The sequence below is a fragment of the Mesocricetus auratus genome, unplaced genomic scaffold, assembly GCF_017639785.1.
Source record: "Mesocricetus auratus isolate SY011 unplaced genomic scaffold, BCM_Maur_2.0 Super-Scaffold_100019, whole genome shotgun sequence".
Classification (NCBI taxonomy): Eukaryota; Metazoa; Chordata; class Mammalia; order Rodentia; family Cricetidae; genus Mesocricetus; species Mesocricetus auratus.
Window position 1 is genome coordinate 39,397,233 of NW_024429200.1, and position 14,307 is coordinate 39,411,539.

The 14,307-nt window shown below is 35.1% G+C and overlaps 1 protein-coding gene across 1 annotated transcript; it reads right to left on the bottom strand.

Annotated features, from left to right (window-relative positions):
• Window positions 1-11,298: 11,298 nt before the first annotated feature.
• Window positions 11,299-11,940, bottom strand: LOC101842108 (ATP synthase subunit O, mitochondrial). Its single transcript, XM_013123187.2, is given in 1 exon segment — window positions 11,299-11,940. A coding segment is annotated over 1 exon segment (642 nt).
• Between the last annotated feature and the right edge of the window lie 2,367 nt (window positions 11,941-14,307).

The following is a 14,307-nucleotide window of genomic DNA, read 5'->3' on the forward strand; positions in this document are numbered from 1 at the left end:
ACAACACCCTGCATTTCTCTGCTCCTAGCATTTTGCCACAATGGAAATTCCACTCCTGTTTAAGTTTATGCAGAGACAAACTGCAGGTTACAAGGATGCACATTTCTCATTTAAATTCCATGCAAATTCCTGTTTGCATTCCAGTGCCCACCACACTGATGATGATTAAACTAAAGATCACAAACTTGAGATCTTGTGTCTTGGCTTCTTCTTTATTGGGCAAAAGCCTTCACACTCCAAAACAAGCCGGGTTCATTTCACTTCCCAGAGAAATACAGCAAAATTAAAATCAATCCTTGTTTTTATTGTGGTCCCTCCTCCTCTGTTAAATCCTAAACATCAAACCTCATGAAAGGAATAAAGGTTGTAAATACAAGCTTGATCTTAATTAGGGAATGTAATTTGTGGGGGGGGTGTCTTTTTTTTTAAGGAAAAAAGGCAAAGCTTAACTTAAGGAATACTCTGACTGCTGGCTTCTTGTTGTTTTAGCTCATTCTTGTAGCAATGCATTTGTTTATTCCATACAATACAAAGAGATGTTCAAATTATAAACTCTTAAGATATAAATTGCCTTGAATTAAGAATCAGGTATTTGTTACTGTGCTTCTATTCAAAGTGTGATTGACTGACAGTACCTTCCTCAACTATTAGCATCTGCAGGAGATTGGTGCCAGCACCCTCAGGACAATGCAACACTATAGATACTCTCCTATAAAAAGGCTTTTTGCTCACAAGTACATCTACACATACCTTGAATCATCTTTGTTTTATTTAATTCACATACTATAAATGCTATATAAGTAGATATCATACTATATTTTTTAAGGAATATTGACAAGGAGAAACTACATACATGTTCAGTACAAATGAAAGATATTTAAGACTTTTAATCTATGTCAAGGCAATGGTTACAAAGGGCTGACTGTGCAAAATTACTGGATTTGATAGAGGAGATATAGATATTGGTGTTTAAAACAGGAAACTCTTGCCACATAATAATAATTTAAAGTGGTTATTACATGCATGTATAGTTTTGTTCCACTGCAGTTGAGACAGGACAAAACAACTCTGTTCTCAGAAAGCCTTTTCATTGTTCAGTAGTTGTTAAGACCCCAGTTTCTGAAGGCCAGGGAAATGAGGCTTAAGATGGGCATCAGTAGGGTCTCTAAATTTCTTTCCTGATGTTACCTTATCCTGCCAATATAAAATATTTTTTACGTGTAAACTTCTAAGTACAAATAGTAGACACCCATTGTCTTGTCTCGGAGCAAGTCAGACAACGCCATTTTTATTCTTAACTAATGTCGCTTTGATATTCAAATATCTCTGATAGTTTAGACTGTAAACATAGCTAATGAAAGCTTCAACATTTTATACACATACATATTCATTAAGGAATTTGATTTTATAGTCTGCTTGTGGGCATAGCACATCAGTTTTTTTTGTTATTATAAACAAACCCATCTATGTTATAAAATAAAATGAGCTTTTCATATCACAATCTTGTCTGAGAAATTTTCAATAAAGTTTTTATTTACACAGAATGTAATTTTAAATATTGAAATATCTAGACACCATACTTAAAATATTTCCATTATCTGCTAGAAAATTTATAGTTAATAATGTGTATACTATTTTGTGTGTAATTACCCTATAACAAAAATATCAAATAAGCTTATGCCTCTAAATTGAAACAGATGTTAATCTTAATATGTTAAAATAGTAGCTTTCCTTATATATTGATGAATATTTTCTTGAATAGTGTCCTCATACTGATTGACTTATTTTATTCAAATCAATTCAATGTCAAATGCTGACATTACTCTTTGAACAATGCCTTGTGACATCTTTTGACATTCACTTTGGTTCTCAAAAGCATGGCTGTATGAAAACTGTGTGCAGGAAAATGAGGGTGATAATGACAAGGTCAAGGTTGACAGAGCATCTTACAGCCCTCAGTGCTGCCTCCAAATATGCTCCCTCTATTACTATATCCAAAATGCAAATCATCTGCCTATGTCAGAGTGCATGTAATCCAGGTTTATGTAGGTCTTCTGCTTTCTGCAGTTGCACTGCAGTATAATTTACACATTAAATCCAACTACTTTAATTGTGCAATTAAATTAATTATAAATAAATGTTTACAATTGTACTCATTATTAAACTCCTATTCTGAAACAAATTTTTCTTACCTCAACAAATTCAATCATATGTTTTTCTCAACCTTTTCTTATGCTCACAGTTTCAGGGAAATCTATGAATCATTGGAATTAAATTCATTTAACATAAGACAGTCAGGTCTTACATATGGTTGATCTACAGGCTCATTCTTCAGCTAATAATACTTGACTACCAAGAATTGTGTAGTTTTATAGTATGTCTTGAAAGAATATTGAGTCTTTGTGGTGGTTTAAATAAAAATGACCCTTACTGAACCAAAGTGAGTGGTACTATTAGGAAATATGGCCTTCTTGGATGAAATATGTCACTGAGCATATCTTTGAGGTTTCAGATGCTCAAGCCAGATCCAGAGTTATCCTCTCTTCCTGCTGTCTGCGGATCCAGATGAAGAACTCTCAGCTTTTTCTCTCCAGCACTATGTCTACCTGTGTGCCTCCATGCCTCCTGCTATGTTACTATTGGACCTCTGACCTGTGAGCCAGCCAAAATTAAATGCTTTACTTTATAGAAATTGCAATAGTTGTGATGTCTCTTCACAGCAATAGAAACTCTAATTAAGACAGTCTTCCATCTCTTTTTAAACTATTTTTGTTCATTCATGTCTTCTGCATTCTAAATTTCAGGATTTGCCCCATTTCTGTGACTTTAAAATATCTACTGGGACTTGCCAAGGCTTTATTAAGTATTGACCTTCTGAAGAAGGTAATTAGTTTGTGGGGATGTTTTGCATTTCATGTCCTATTCAAATCATTTGATATTGAAAAGTAAAGGATTTTGTCAACTTAAGGGTAAATTAATGAAAGAATGTATAATATTTCTGTTACATAATCTTAAATGTTGCATTTTCAATATTTACCCATGCATTCACCTTGTGAAAATATGGCATAATCATAATCAAAGACTACTAACCTGAACATTTGAATTCAATTATAGTCCAATGTCTACAAAGTTCTCATGAACTTTGGAACTTTTCTGTCTAAAAAAAACCTATCTTCATATTTTATAAGTGGAAGTACTTTTAATTTTTATTCAGAGCTGTTCTATAGCTTCTTTTGTGTTTAATTTAAGACCATAAGAAAGCAGATTGAGCTAAAGCATATTACTTAATCTTTTATTTAATTAAAGAAACCATTAAAATTTTATCTGAGCTTAGCTCCAATTTCTATGATTGAAATTAACTGCTTTATCAACAGCATTAAAGGCAATATATTTTTAGAGATGTAAAGATGAGAAAACAGGTTTGATTTTTGCCTCAATAAAATAAAATTTATATTTTCATTTTATTCATGGTTTAAATGTTTCACTTATACTTCGTTTTTAATATTTACCTATAATAATTTAATAATTTCTTATACTAATTTCCAAAAAGGCCTACTATATAACTGACTGATTTTAACTTATTAAAATTTATTTTAACTCGGTTCCACAGAATCAGCTACTGATAAGACCATGGTAATTTATTCTCACGTTATAACATTATATTATAGAACAAGTGGGAGGCCCAGTGCTGAAAATATTAGTAAAACTCATGTATTAGTGACTGTCTTAATATGGGTTATTATTGCTGTGAGTAAAACACCATTATCAAAACAACCTGGGAAAAAGGGTTTATTTGTCTTACCCTTCCATATTACTGTTTATCATGAAAAGAACTGAGGAACTGACATATAGGTCATGGAGGGTGCTGCTTATTGGCTTGTTCTTCATGGCTCGCTCAGCCTGCTTTCTTATAGAACCTAGATAGGACCACCTACCCAGCTTTTATTAAGGTGCCATAAAATTGGCAAGCACCATGACCATATTGATTACTATAGTTACCTGAGTTTACTTCTTTGGATTTGGGCCTTTTATTTGAAGAGCTGAATGTGGCTATCCAATAATCTGCATACAATGAGGTTGCTACAAATGAAAAATAGATGCAATTGGAAAGCAATTTCTAAAGTTGTAGGTATAACAAATACTTGTCTGAATTACTTTAGGCAAATTTTTGAAGTACATTGTGTCTCAGGCCTAATATAAAATTAATAGCTGTAATAAAATTCCTTCAGAGTCTGATCTAGGTATAGTGTTTAGCATGTTGCTACCACTCAATAGACACTAGCTGTTTCAACTAAGAATGACAACAGACTCATAAATGTAATGAAACATCTGAAGAGGAACAACATGGGACAACATGGGGAATGCTTGTGCTAAACTTTGTTTTAAACTTTCTACACCTAAATATGACTTGGTGACTCAAGACTAATAAACAAAACTTTGTTTTTCTGATTACTGGCCTGCTCAGCCTGTTTTTTTTAATCATTAATTTTTTCACTTTCCAATTCCAGTTCCCTTCCCTCCTCCTCTACACATCCTCCTACTCCCCCTTTCTTCCCATTTGCTCCTCAGAGAGGGTAAGGCCTTCCCTAGGAAGTCTACTAAGTCTGCCCCATCATTCATTGAGACTGGACCTCTTGTTGTCTTTTCTAATATTCAATGAACCTGTAATGAAGATATATAAAATGAAGACAACTTTCATTTAATTGAAATATCCTACCCTTCCAGAGTTCATATTGTGATCATTTAACAATCTACACCAACACAGTACTTTTCTGCTCTAGAAAAGGAAAATAGCGTTGTTCCGTGATATTATTCCCAAATCAAGTCTTTTTTTTTTTTTTTTTTTTTTTTTTGGTTTTTGCAAGACAGGGTTTCTCTGTATTGTTTCAGAGCCCAAATCAAGTCTTAATTTCTTTGGTTATCTGTTTATCCACTGAATTTATCTTAGAAATAGAAATATGCTTCCTTGTTATAATGATATACCATATTGGTATTCTAATAACACCTCTAGTTCAATTTTAAAAATCTGGGAATATCTGTGAAGTTTAGCGAAGCAGGGAAGACAACCTAGTACATAAAAATTCTTATTGCACAAGCATACAAATCATAACCCAAATGTCCAGAAGCCACATTAAAGCCCAGAAGCATGGAGCAAATATCTGTAACCCCATCATTCCCACAGGGAAATAGGAGAGTCCCTGAAACTCTGGGCAGCTAGACAGCTACATACGAAACAGAGCAGAAAAATAATAAACAAAATGGAAGTTAAGAACTGACATCTGAGATTGTTCTCTGAAGTCCATATGTGTGCTATAGGATATACAACCCCCCTCTCACTTTTCTAATAAAGCTTCAAAACTGAGTAATATCCTTATTCTTATAGAAATGGATAATGCATATACACATGAAAAGGCCACTAAACATCTTCAGTAAATGTATTAGCGTTTGGTCAACTGCATAAAGCTAAGTAAAAAAAAAAATACTGTTTCTTACAGAATATAGACTGTGAGTTGTAAAGGCTTAGATTACTACCTGATAACAATAGGCTGTAACTACTATGAAAGCCCCAGTGAACCAAATTGCCACAGCATCATTATGTGGAAAGCAGCCTAGTAGAGCTGCCAGATATAGGTCTACAATCACATATGGCTTGTAACACTAATTCATTCCTTCCTTTTAAAAACTAAGACAGGTGTCTATCCAGCATACAACATTAATCCATGCTTGTGCATTCTAACCATAGTTAGAAAATGGCAGAAGACATCATAACTGGAGGTTTTCATATGACGGCACCTTCTGGGAGCAGGAGATAAATGAAGGAAAAGCAACACCTTTAGATGCTGTCTTGATTAGTGTTGATATTTTTCCTTGGAGTTGACAGCTGCTAATGAGTTTAATTTAAACCTGAAACAAAAGATAAAAGGCATCTTTGAAACAAAATTTTGCTGATAATAAGCAATAACAGGAAGTAAATCTTGTTTGTGTATTCCCACATCACCAGTATCAGCCTACTCATAATTTTTTTAGCCCACTCATAATTTTATTCTTCTCCATTTAAATATAACTTATGTCAAATTCAGAAATTGTGGAAAATTATAAGAAGTACCAAATATACATTATTCTTATGTAACCAAGTGATTCAATTGTTTTTTTGAAATCACTAATAGAAACCTAAAGGTATAGATAATGATGTGAAAAGATTTTTATGATATTTATATGCTATCTTTATTTCTAAATCCTGTTGAAAGATAATACTTTAATGTGCATCTCTTTTTCTTTTAGGCATGGTTTTATTTACAGACTCCTTCGATTCTTTTCCACACTCCCCTTTAATTATCTTGTCTTTGGTAGAACATGAGATCATTGGTTTCCTTTGTTTTCGACATGAACATTCTTGAGTTTCTCATTTCAGTCATGGCACAAAAATGAGGTACAAAAAAGTGCTATCATAAGCTACAATAAATGCTATTAATAAATGAAAACAACATTTCATTTACACACTGATCAGACTTAGCAAAATACACTTGTCACCCGAATAGGAATGAAACAGAGAAGTTTAAACACCCCTGAAAAGGGTAAGAGTGTCCATGAGCTATCAAGAAGAAGCAAGTAAGGGAAAGGCAGAGACGGCGGTCTAAGAAGGAAGTTCAGAATCAGCCCATGAGGTGGAGGGGACTCAGAAAACACTTTAGAGCCAAGGGTTGCAATAGTTTAACATAAAGTTCATGTCCATATGAACCGTTACGTGCTGAAGATGAAGGAGGCATGACAGAATGCTTAAGGTTATGGAGGTGCTAAATCCCTACAGTACATCTTTAATTCTTCTTCTCCAGTAAATTCACGCACACATTGCTATGAGTGATTGCTGGAAGCTTAGAAAAACTCAATTTTCTTCATATGATTGTATTACATGAACTTTGTTGCTTTTTTCTTATCCAGAGTGAATTTAGTTAATAAAATATGAGCCGTTTGAACTGTGCTGTATGTGGTAGGCAGTACTGCAATTTTTCTTCCCTGTTTTTCTTAGAACATGTAGGAAATAAATAATGACCTTACTAAAATTATCCTAGGCTTCACTACAATAAACTTGATAGTTTGATATAGTTTACATTGCATTTTATGTTTGCATATCAATTTTAAGTAGAATTCACAAAATATCTTTACAGAGTTTATTCATCCATTATTCACCTATTATAATTTAATCAACTTAAAATTCAGAAATTTAGCTGCAGCTCCAGGGGTGCATAATAGCCAGACAAAACTGAAGTTGCAATTTTTGAGTGCCTCATTTCAAAAAGTAAATTAAATGAAAGTGACCAAATTCATACCCTTTAATAAGATATAGTTGACTTACTAGCCATATTATATTTGTATATGTATATTTGTCTGTTTGCATCCTCAAACATTAATACAAAAGTTTTGCTAAATGCTGTTTTCCCCCCTGTCCTAGATAGATTTATGTCAACTTGACTCAAGCTAAAGTCATCTGAGAGGAGGACACCTCAATAAAGAAAATGCCTCCATAAAAAATCTGTCTATAAGCAAACCTGTAGGGCATTTTCTTAATGAGTGATTGATGAGGAAATGGCCAATCCATTATGGGTGATATCATCCTTGGTGCTGGTGGTAGGAGGTTCCATAAGAAAGCAGAATGATCAAGTCATGAGGAGCAAATCATTAAGCTTCACCCTTGCATAGCCTCTGCATCAGCTCCTGCCTTCAGGTTCTTGAGCTGTTTGAGTTCCCTGCCCTCCCTACTTTGATATGAACTGTTAATGGACTGTGAAGGAAATTTACACTTTCCTCCCAAAGTTGTTTTGGTCATGGTTTTTCATCACAGTAATAGTAACCCTAACTAAGGTATTTTTCCAACTGCAATCCTTCTGTATTCACCAGAAATAAGTTGATAGAAATCATAGACTATATCATAAGGGCTTTATCTTTGGGCACATTCTTGTCCTGGTTTTCTTTGTTCATAGTCCACTGTACTATTATCCATTCATCACATTCTTTGACTTATATTCACCCAAGTATGTGGTAGCTCCTGAGTCTGTAAAGCATAGATTTCCACATCCAACTTATCGGAAGAGGTACATTTCTTGAGGCCCTTTGATTAGATGGAGAGAAGGAATTAGGTTGATAAAATGTGAGAAAAATAATAACACATAATTTTTATAATTTCCAAATAAAACTTAAACAATCATTTTCTAATTTTTCTCCCTCTGTTGTTCTAGAGTGTCTTGAAACATAGAAAGAACAATGAAACTTAAAATGTACCAATTATTTGTTTTTTTTGTGTTATGTGTATGCTCGAGTGTGTGTGTGTGTGTGAGTTTCTTATGTTTTCTCTTTATATATTTTTCCTTTTTGTCTTTTAGTTTTCTAAAGAGCAAGATAAAGAAGACATAAGTTGAATAGGTGGGAAGTTATGGAAGGAGATGAAGGACAAAAATAACCATGATCCAAATGTATTATATAAACAAAATATTTTCAATAAAAATGTAACAAACCAACAGTTTCAGGAGGAACTATGTAAAGAGAAACATTTTCCTTGAGTGAAGCCTTCCCGCCAGCCTGGTTGCAGAGCAGCATCAGTCCCAAATAAACACACAATAGGCTATATTAATTATGAAGCTGTTGGCCTTGCTTGTTTCTTACTGGCTAGCTCTGACTTAAGTAATTACCCCATAATTGTTAATCTAAGTATTTCTCTTACCGGAGAACTTTCCGGGCTTCCTCCCCATGGCGTTACATCTTGACTCCCTGTATTTCTCCTACCCAGAGTCCTCCTCGACTCCTAGTTCCACCTATCTTACTTCGCTATGGGCCAACAGTGCTTTATTGACAAATACACAGGACTTCCCCAACAAGGAACTAAAAAGATTAATTAGAAATAACCTTTCATTGTCTTGACCATTTGAAATGTAAATATTGTTAAATAGAACAGCCCAAGAAAGTCATGTTCTTAAGGCAGATATTAATAAAGAACTGAGAAACTCAAGATTCAATATTAAGAGTTTGGAAACTAGAAGCCATTTTAGTCCATCTCAAACTGATAGCAAGCAAAATGAGGCTGGGGAAATGGCAAAAAATACTCACAACTAATATACAAAATAAGATGCAACCAGGTGCAGGGCAAGAACAAACTCTCTGGAGAGGCTAATCCCAATAAACAGTCCCCATGGAGCCAGCTTTGAAACAGGCATGGCACGGACAGGGAAATTTGCAACAGCAAGCAAATCCCTACATGTACTAACTGAAAGAATTGTCCTATTTCTACAAATTGTTCTATCACATCGATGTTTTCCAATATCTTCACAAGAAGACAAAAAGAGGAGGAGGAGAAAAACAGGTGGTAAAAAGAAGAAGAGAAATGGAAGAGATACTGAGAACATACTTTTATGGCTTTTATGTATTAAAAATGTGGGTCATATGGGAGATGTTCAGAAATTTCTTCTTTTGTGGAATATTACTATATGTTAAAAACCAGGACATAATTAAACAATTTGCTGTATAGGTAAAGATAACTAAAATCTTTTTTAGTTCATGAGAAGATTTTTTTAAAAATTTAATCAAATTCCCTTCCCATAAGAGAGGATAGGATAGGCTAGCATCTTCTATGCTCCAGTCTGTGGGCTTTATTTGGTTCTTTCTCTCCAACTCTTTCTCCATCCAATCCTCTCTTATTCCTGTTCCTCTCCATCCATTCTCTCCTTTGTCCCCCTTTACCTCCCCTCTTTTGCCTTCTCTTCCCTTTATGAATTTAGTAGATATTTCCAAGTAACTCTTCATAGTACTCCAAATTATTCCATGTAACAGGTTGTTGATCTTGTTCCCTGCTGTGGATGCACACTGGTAAGCAGACTGTTTTTTACCTACAAGAAGGCTTTGTATTTCAAAAGACAGTTTCTGCTCTTACAACATTTACAACATTTCCTGATTTACTTTATAGCACTGTCTGCTAGCGAGTATTTGATGACTCTGTTGTTGTATGCTTATTAGTAAGGAACTAAACAACACCTGATTTTCAGTCTTAAGATGGATATATTTTATTAGTAAGTTTCTTCAGTATCATGGGGCTGGCAGGATATAGAGGTACACAGTTATAATCTCAAACCCATGATGTGAAGACAGGAGAATAAACATTGAATATGGGCTGAAGTATATGTGTGTATATTTACGTGTGTATGTGTTTATGTGTGCATGCATTTATGTGTATGATACATATATGGGATATATATGTGTGTGTTTACGTATGTATATGCTACTATATATGGAATGTGTGTGTGTGTGTGTGTGTGTATGTGTGTTTTTCTCAACATCACAGCACCAAGCAGAAGGGGGAAGGACTTGGGCTGTTACTTATGGGTAGGTGGTCTTTAAAAACATACTCTTAAGTATAATATATCGCAGCAGCCCACAGTCAGACTCTGTCAGATGGCCATAACTAATTGCAGTGACAACCAGCTAAAGTAATATAGCGAGAAGAGGAAGATAGCCAATCTGTGCTCTATACTTTAGTAGTCACAATTACTTTGAGTATATCTGAGTTCTATCACATCCAAAATGTACTTAAAATATTTGGGGGCAAGATTCATTGTAATTTTGATGATGTCTGCTTTGACTGTGGTTTAATTAAAACCATCTTTTCTATTTGTTTTTTTGGGGAGGGTGGGGGCTTAAAGTCAGGGTTTCTTTTTTTAATTTTTCTCTTTTATTATTTTAATTTTAAATAGCTTGCGTTACATGTCAATCCCAGTTCCCTTCCCTCCTCCTGCACCTCTCCCACAATCCCTCCCAGCCTCCCACCCTATCACCACTTCCTTCCACATAGGGGATATCTAGAGTCTGTCTTTTCACTCAGACAGGGTTTCTTTGTGTAACAATACTGACTATCCTGGAACTTGTTTTGTAGACCAGACTGACCTCGAACTCACAGAGATCCACCTGCCTCTGCAACCCGAGTGCTAGGGTTAAAGGTGTGTGCCACCACGCCCACCTTATGTTTTCTTTCCTTCTTTCTTTTCTTTCTTTTCTTTCTTTCTTTGTTTCTTTCTTCTTCTTCTTCTTCTTCTTCTTCTTCTTCTTCTTCTTCTTCTTCTTCTTCTTCTTCTTCTTCTTCTTCTTCTTCTTCTTCTTCTTCTTCTTCTTCTTCTTCTTCTTCTTCTTCTTCTTCTTCTTCTTCTTCTTCTTCTTCTTCTTCTTTTTCTGTTCAGGAAGCCTTTTATTGTTGCTCCAAGGACCAGAGCCTGCATAGGTGACAGACTCAGAGCAGAGCCCCCACAGGTGACACAAACTTTAGAGCAAGTCCCGCATGGCCTTGCTGAGTTTCTGAGTCTTGGTCTTTGAGGACATATCGGCATATTTCTCCCCAATTCAGACAATCATCCCACCCATGATTGACGGGTCAATTTTAACCTCCAGTTTCAATACTTGGCCTTGACCCCGGAAGCTCTTCTGCACTGCCTTTAACTCAGAGACAACACCTTCATCTAGAGCAGATGCTGTGGTCACCATGCAAGACCCTGCTCCACGGTGGACACTCATGATGGTGGAAAAGGCAGAGATGATGCCCTCAGTATTGCTTAGGCGACGGTTTTCAGCAAGTTAATTCATGAGATTGGCTGTCAGCGGAGAAAACCTCTCCTTTGCTGTGATGTCACTCAGGCTTTTCACTTTGATGGAGCGCTTGACGTAGGGACTCAGAACAGCAAGAGACACCTTGGGGTCCTTCAGGAGTTGTCCCACGCGACCCAGCTCCTTTTTCACCTGGTCTAGCTTGTTCTGTTTGGCTGCAGCAGAATGGAGGGCAGTAGCATAGCGACCCTTGATGCCATATGTTTGAACTGGGGGCCTCACAAGCTTGGAGAAGGGATTGACCACCGACTTACTGAAGCTCCGCACCTGTCGGGACAGCCCAGACGCGGCTGGGACAGCCATGTTTCCCCACCTCATGTTTTCTATTCCTAATAGCACATCAAAGTAACATGACTTTGGCATTTCATATCATGGATTCAATAATACATGGTGACATCTCATAACCCTTCAATAAAAATATTTTAATAGCAACAAAAATGAGGGTTGCTAATGAGTTGATAATTTAAAAATGTTAACCAAACTAAGTGATAATTATGAATTATTTAATTTTCCATGTTTTCAGAAAATACAACTAACACATTAAAAGCAGGAAGCAAATTAACTAAAATTATTGAAAGGATTAATTACAGAAATTCTAAGAAACTAGGTTGTCACATAAATCCGTAAGATTATTGTACCTTAAAATGTGCATTTAGTTGACATTAAAGAAAATACTTCTCAAATGTTTAACATGTGTAACAAATGGCCTGACTGGAAACATGATAACGAATATCATTAGCAATGGCATCATCTCCTTAAAAAATGGAGTTATACTAAAAACCTAACAACCCAATGCTTTTATCTAAATAATTTGAATGACTCCAAATATAGAATCTATGTTTTTGGAATGTCCAAAATGCAACTTTTTAAAGACAATTTTTATTGCTGATTTCTTGTGTTTATATGATCATTTAACCAGTTTTGAAAAATTAGTGCTAAAAGTCTACACATGAGTGTAAGAACCTTCATTGACGTCAAATGTTCTCATTTAGTAACATGAATGAAGGGATGTGTTTACTTAGGTGGAAAATTCATTTCTCAAAATATTGCTCTAATTTGTACCATCATGACCATGTTTGCTCAATGAATCTTCCAAAGTTTTCATTCTTTATATAGCAAGTCAGAAAAACATTCCTTTCTTTATTAATGTTTAGGACTTTTCCTTTTGCTCCAGGGTTATTCATAATGCACTCTTTTGCCTTAATTCATGGAGTTTTATGTAACCCTTCTATGTTATGTTTAAATATTTAAAAGAATACAAGCAGTATTATTTCTCTGACAGTTTGTATGTTAAATAGAAGTGTTGAGTCTGGGTAATATTCATGATATTAAATATTTACTTTCTGATTTCTTTTTCCACCTGAAGGACTGACTGCCAGAAATTTAAGTTGAAATAAATATGACTGATAAGAATTTCAAGAGGAAAATTTTCCTATTGCTGTGTTGTCTCTGCCTCAGTTTCACATAGACACTTCTAGTCTTCAGTTCTCAGGCATGCTCTTTGTGAACACTCACCAATTTATTCAGTTTTACTGTATTTATTCAAAGAACATAAACAGACATAAAAATTACTTTTACAGTCTATGTGTTAAAAGGTCAACTGTAAAGTGAATTTAAAATATTCTGAAGTAGATAACCAACCATGCATGTTATTTTCCCTTCACTTCCAATACTCCTTGTTGACAGAGATCCTTTCAGTCTAAACCAGATTGTGAATGCCAGGGTACTCACTGCTAACCCAGAGACAGCTATTCATGCAAACCGCTAAGGATACTTTTCACTGCTGTAATTTTTAATTTTGTTGTTAGTATTCCTCCTTAACTCAGATTTGTTAATAGAATTTCTGATGCTTGAAGTAAAATAGTCACTCAAATGTCTACTGAACTGAATATAAGCTAAGTGAGTAGAATCATAATTAGGATTCTGAATGAACTGTTTGGGGGAGATGTCACATGCTTTTGTTAGCTAGTGACAATTTTTCTTTCAGAAAATCAACAATAATCTGGTGTGGTAAGGATGCTGTTCATGGATTGGTGTCAATTAACACGTGGTACTTCATGTTATAGGAAGCCCAATGTGTTCTGTTTAAAGTGTCTTACACCAAACAGATTCCGTATGATTACATTTTTGTCAATGTCAGAAAACTATTAAGATGAGACAAGATTTAAAGAATAGAAGTTTCAATGTGGGAGTAGTGGCACACAACTTTAATCACAGCACTTTGGAGGCAGAGGCAGAAGGGTCTCGGCGAGTGTGAGGACAGCTTGGTCTACAAGGGGAGTTCCCAAGCAGTCAGCACTATATAGAGTGACACTGTTTTGAAGAAACAAAACAAAACAAAATAATTGATATATCACTATCATAATATATCTAAAGAGCTACTTAGCTGATCTGCAGCTGTATAAAGTAAAACTAAGTCTTGGGTCTTACTTTCACTCCCAGCATCACAGACTAGAGACAAAGAGATGTTCTTGTCATGACCCTTAAGGTAATTTACTTATGAAATCACTGACAATAAACCACAAATACTGTTCACAATTGCCAAAAGCAACATGATAGAGAATCATCTCAATGTCACCAACAATGAACATGATTTCTCCAAAAGAGTTATCCACAGTGTCCTTTAAAACAGGCACCTGTCATAGGTTTCAAGTATTCTAATTAGTTATT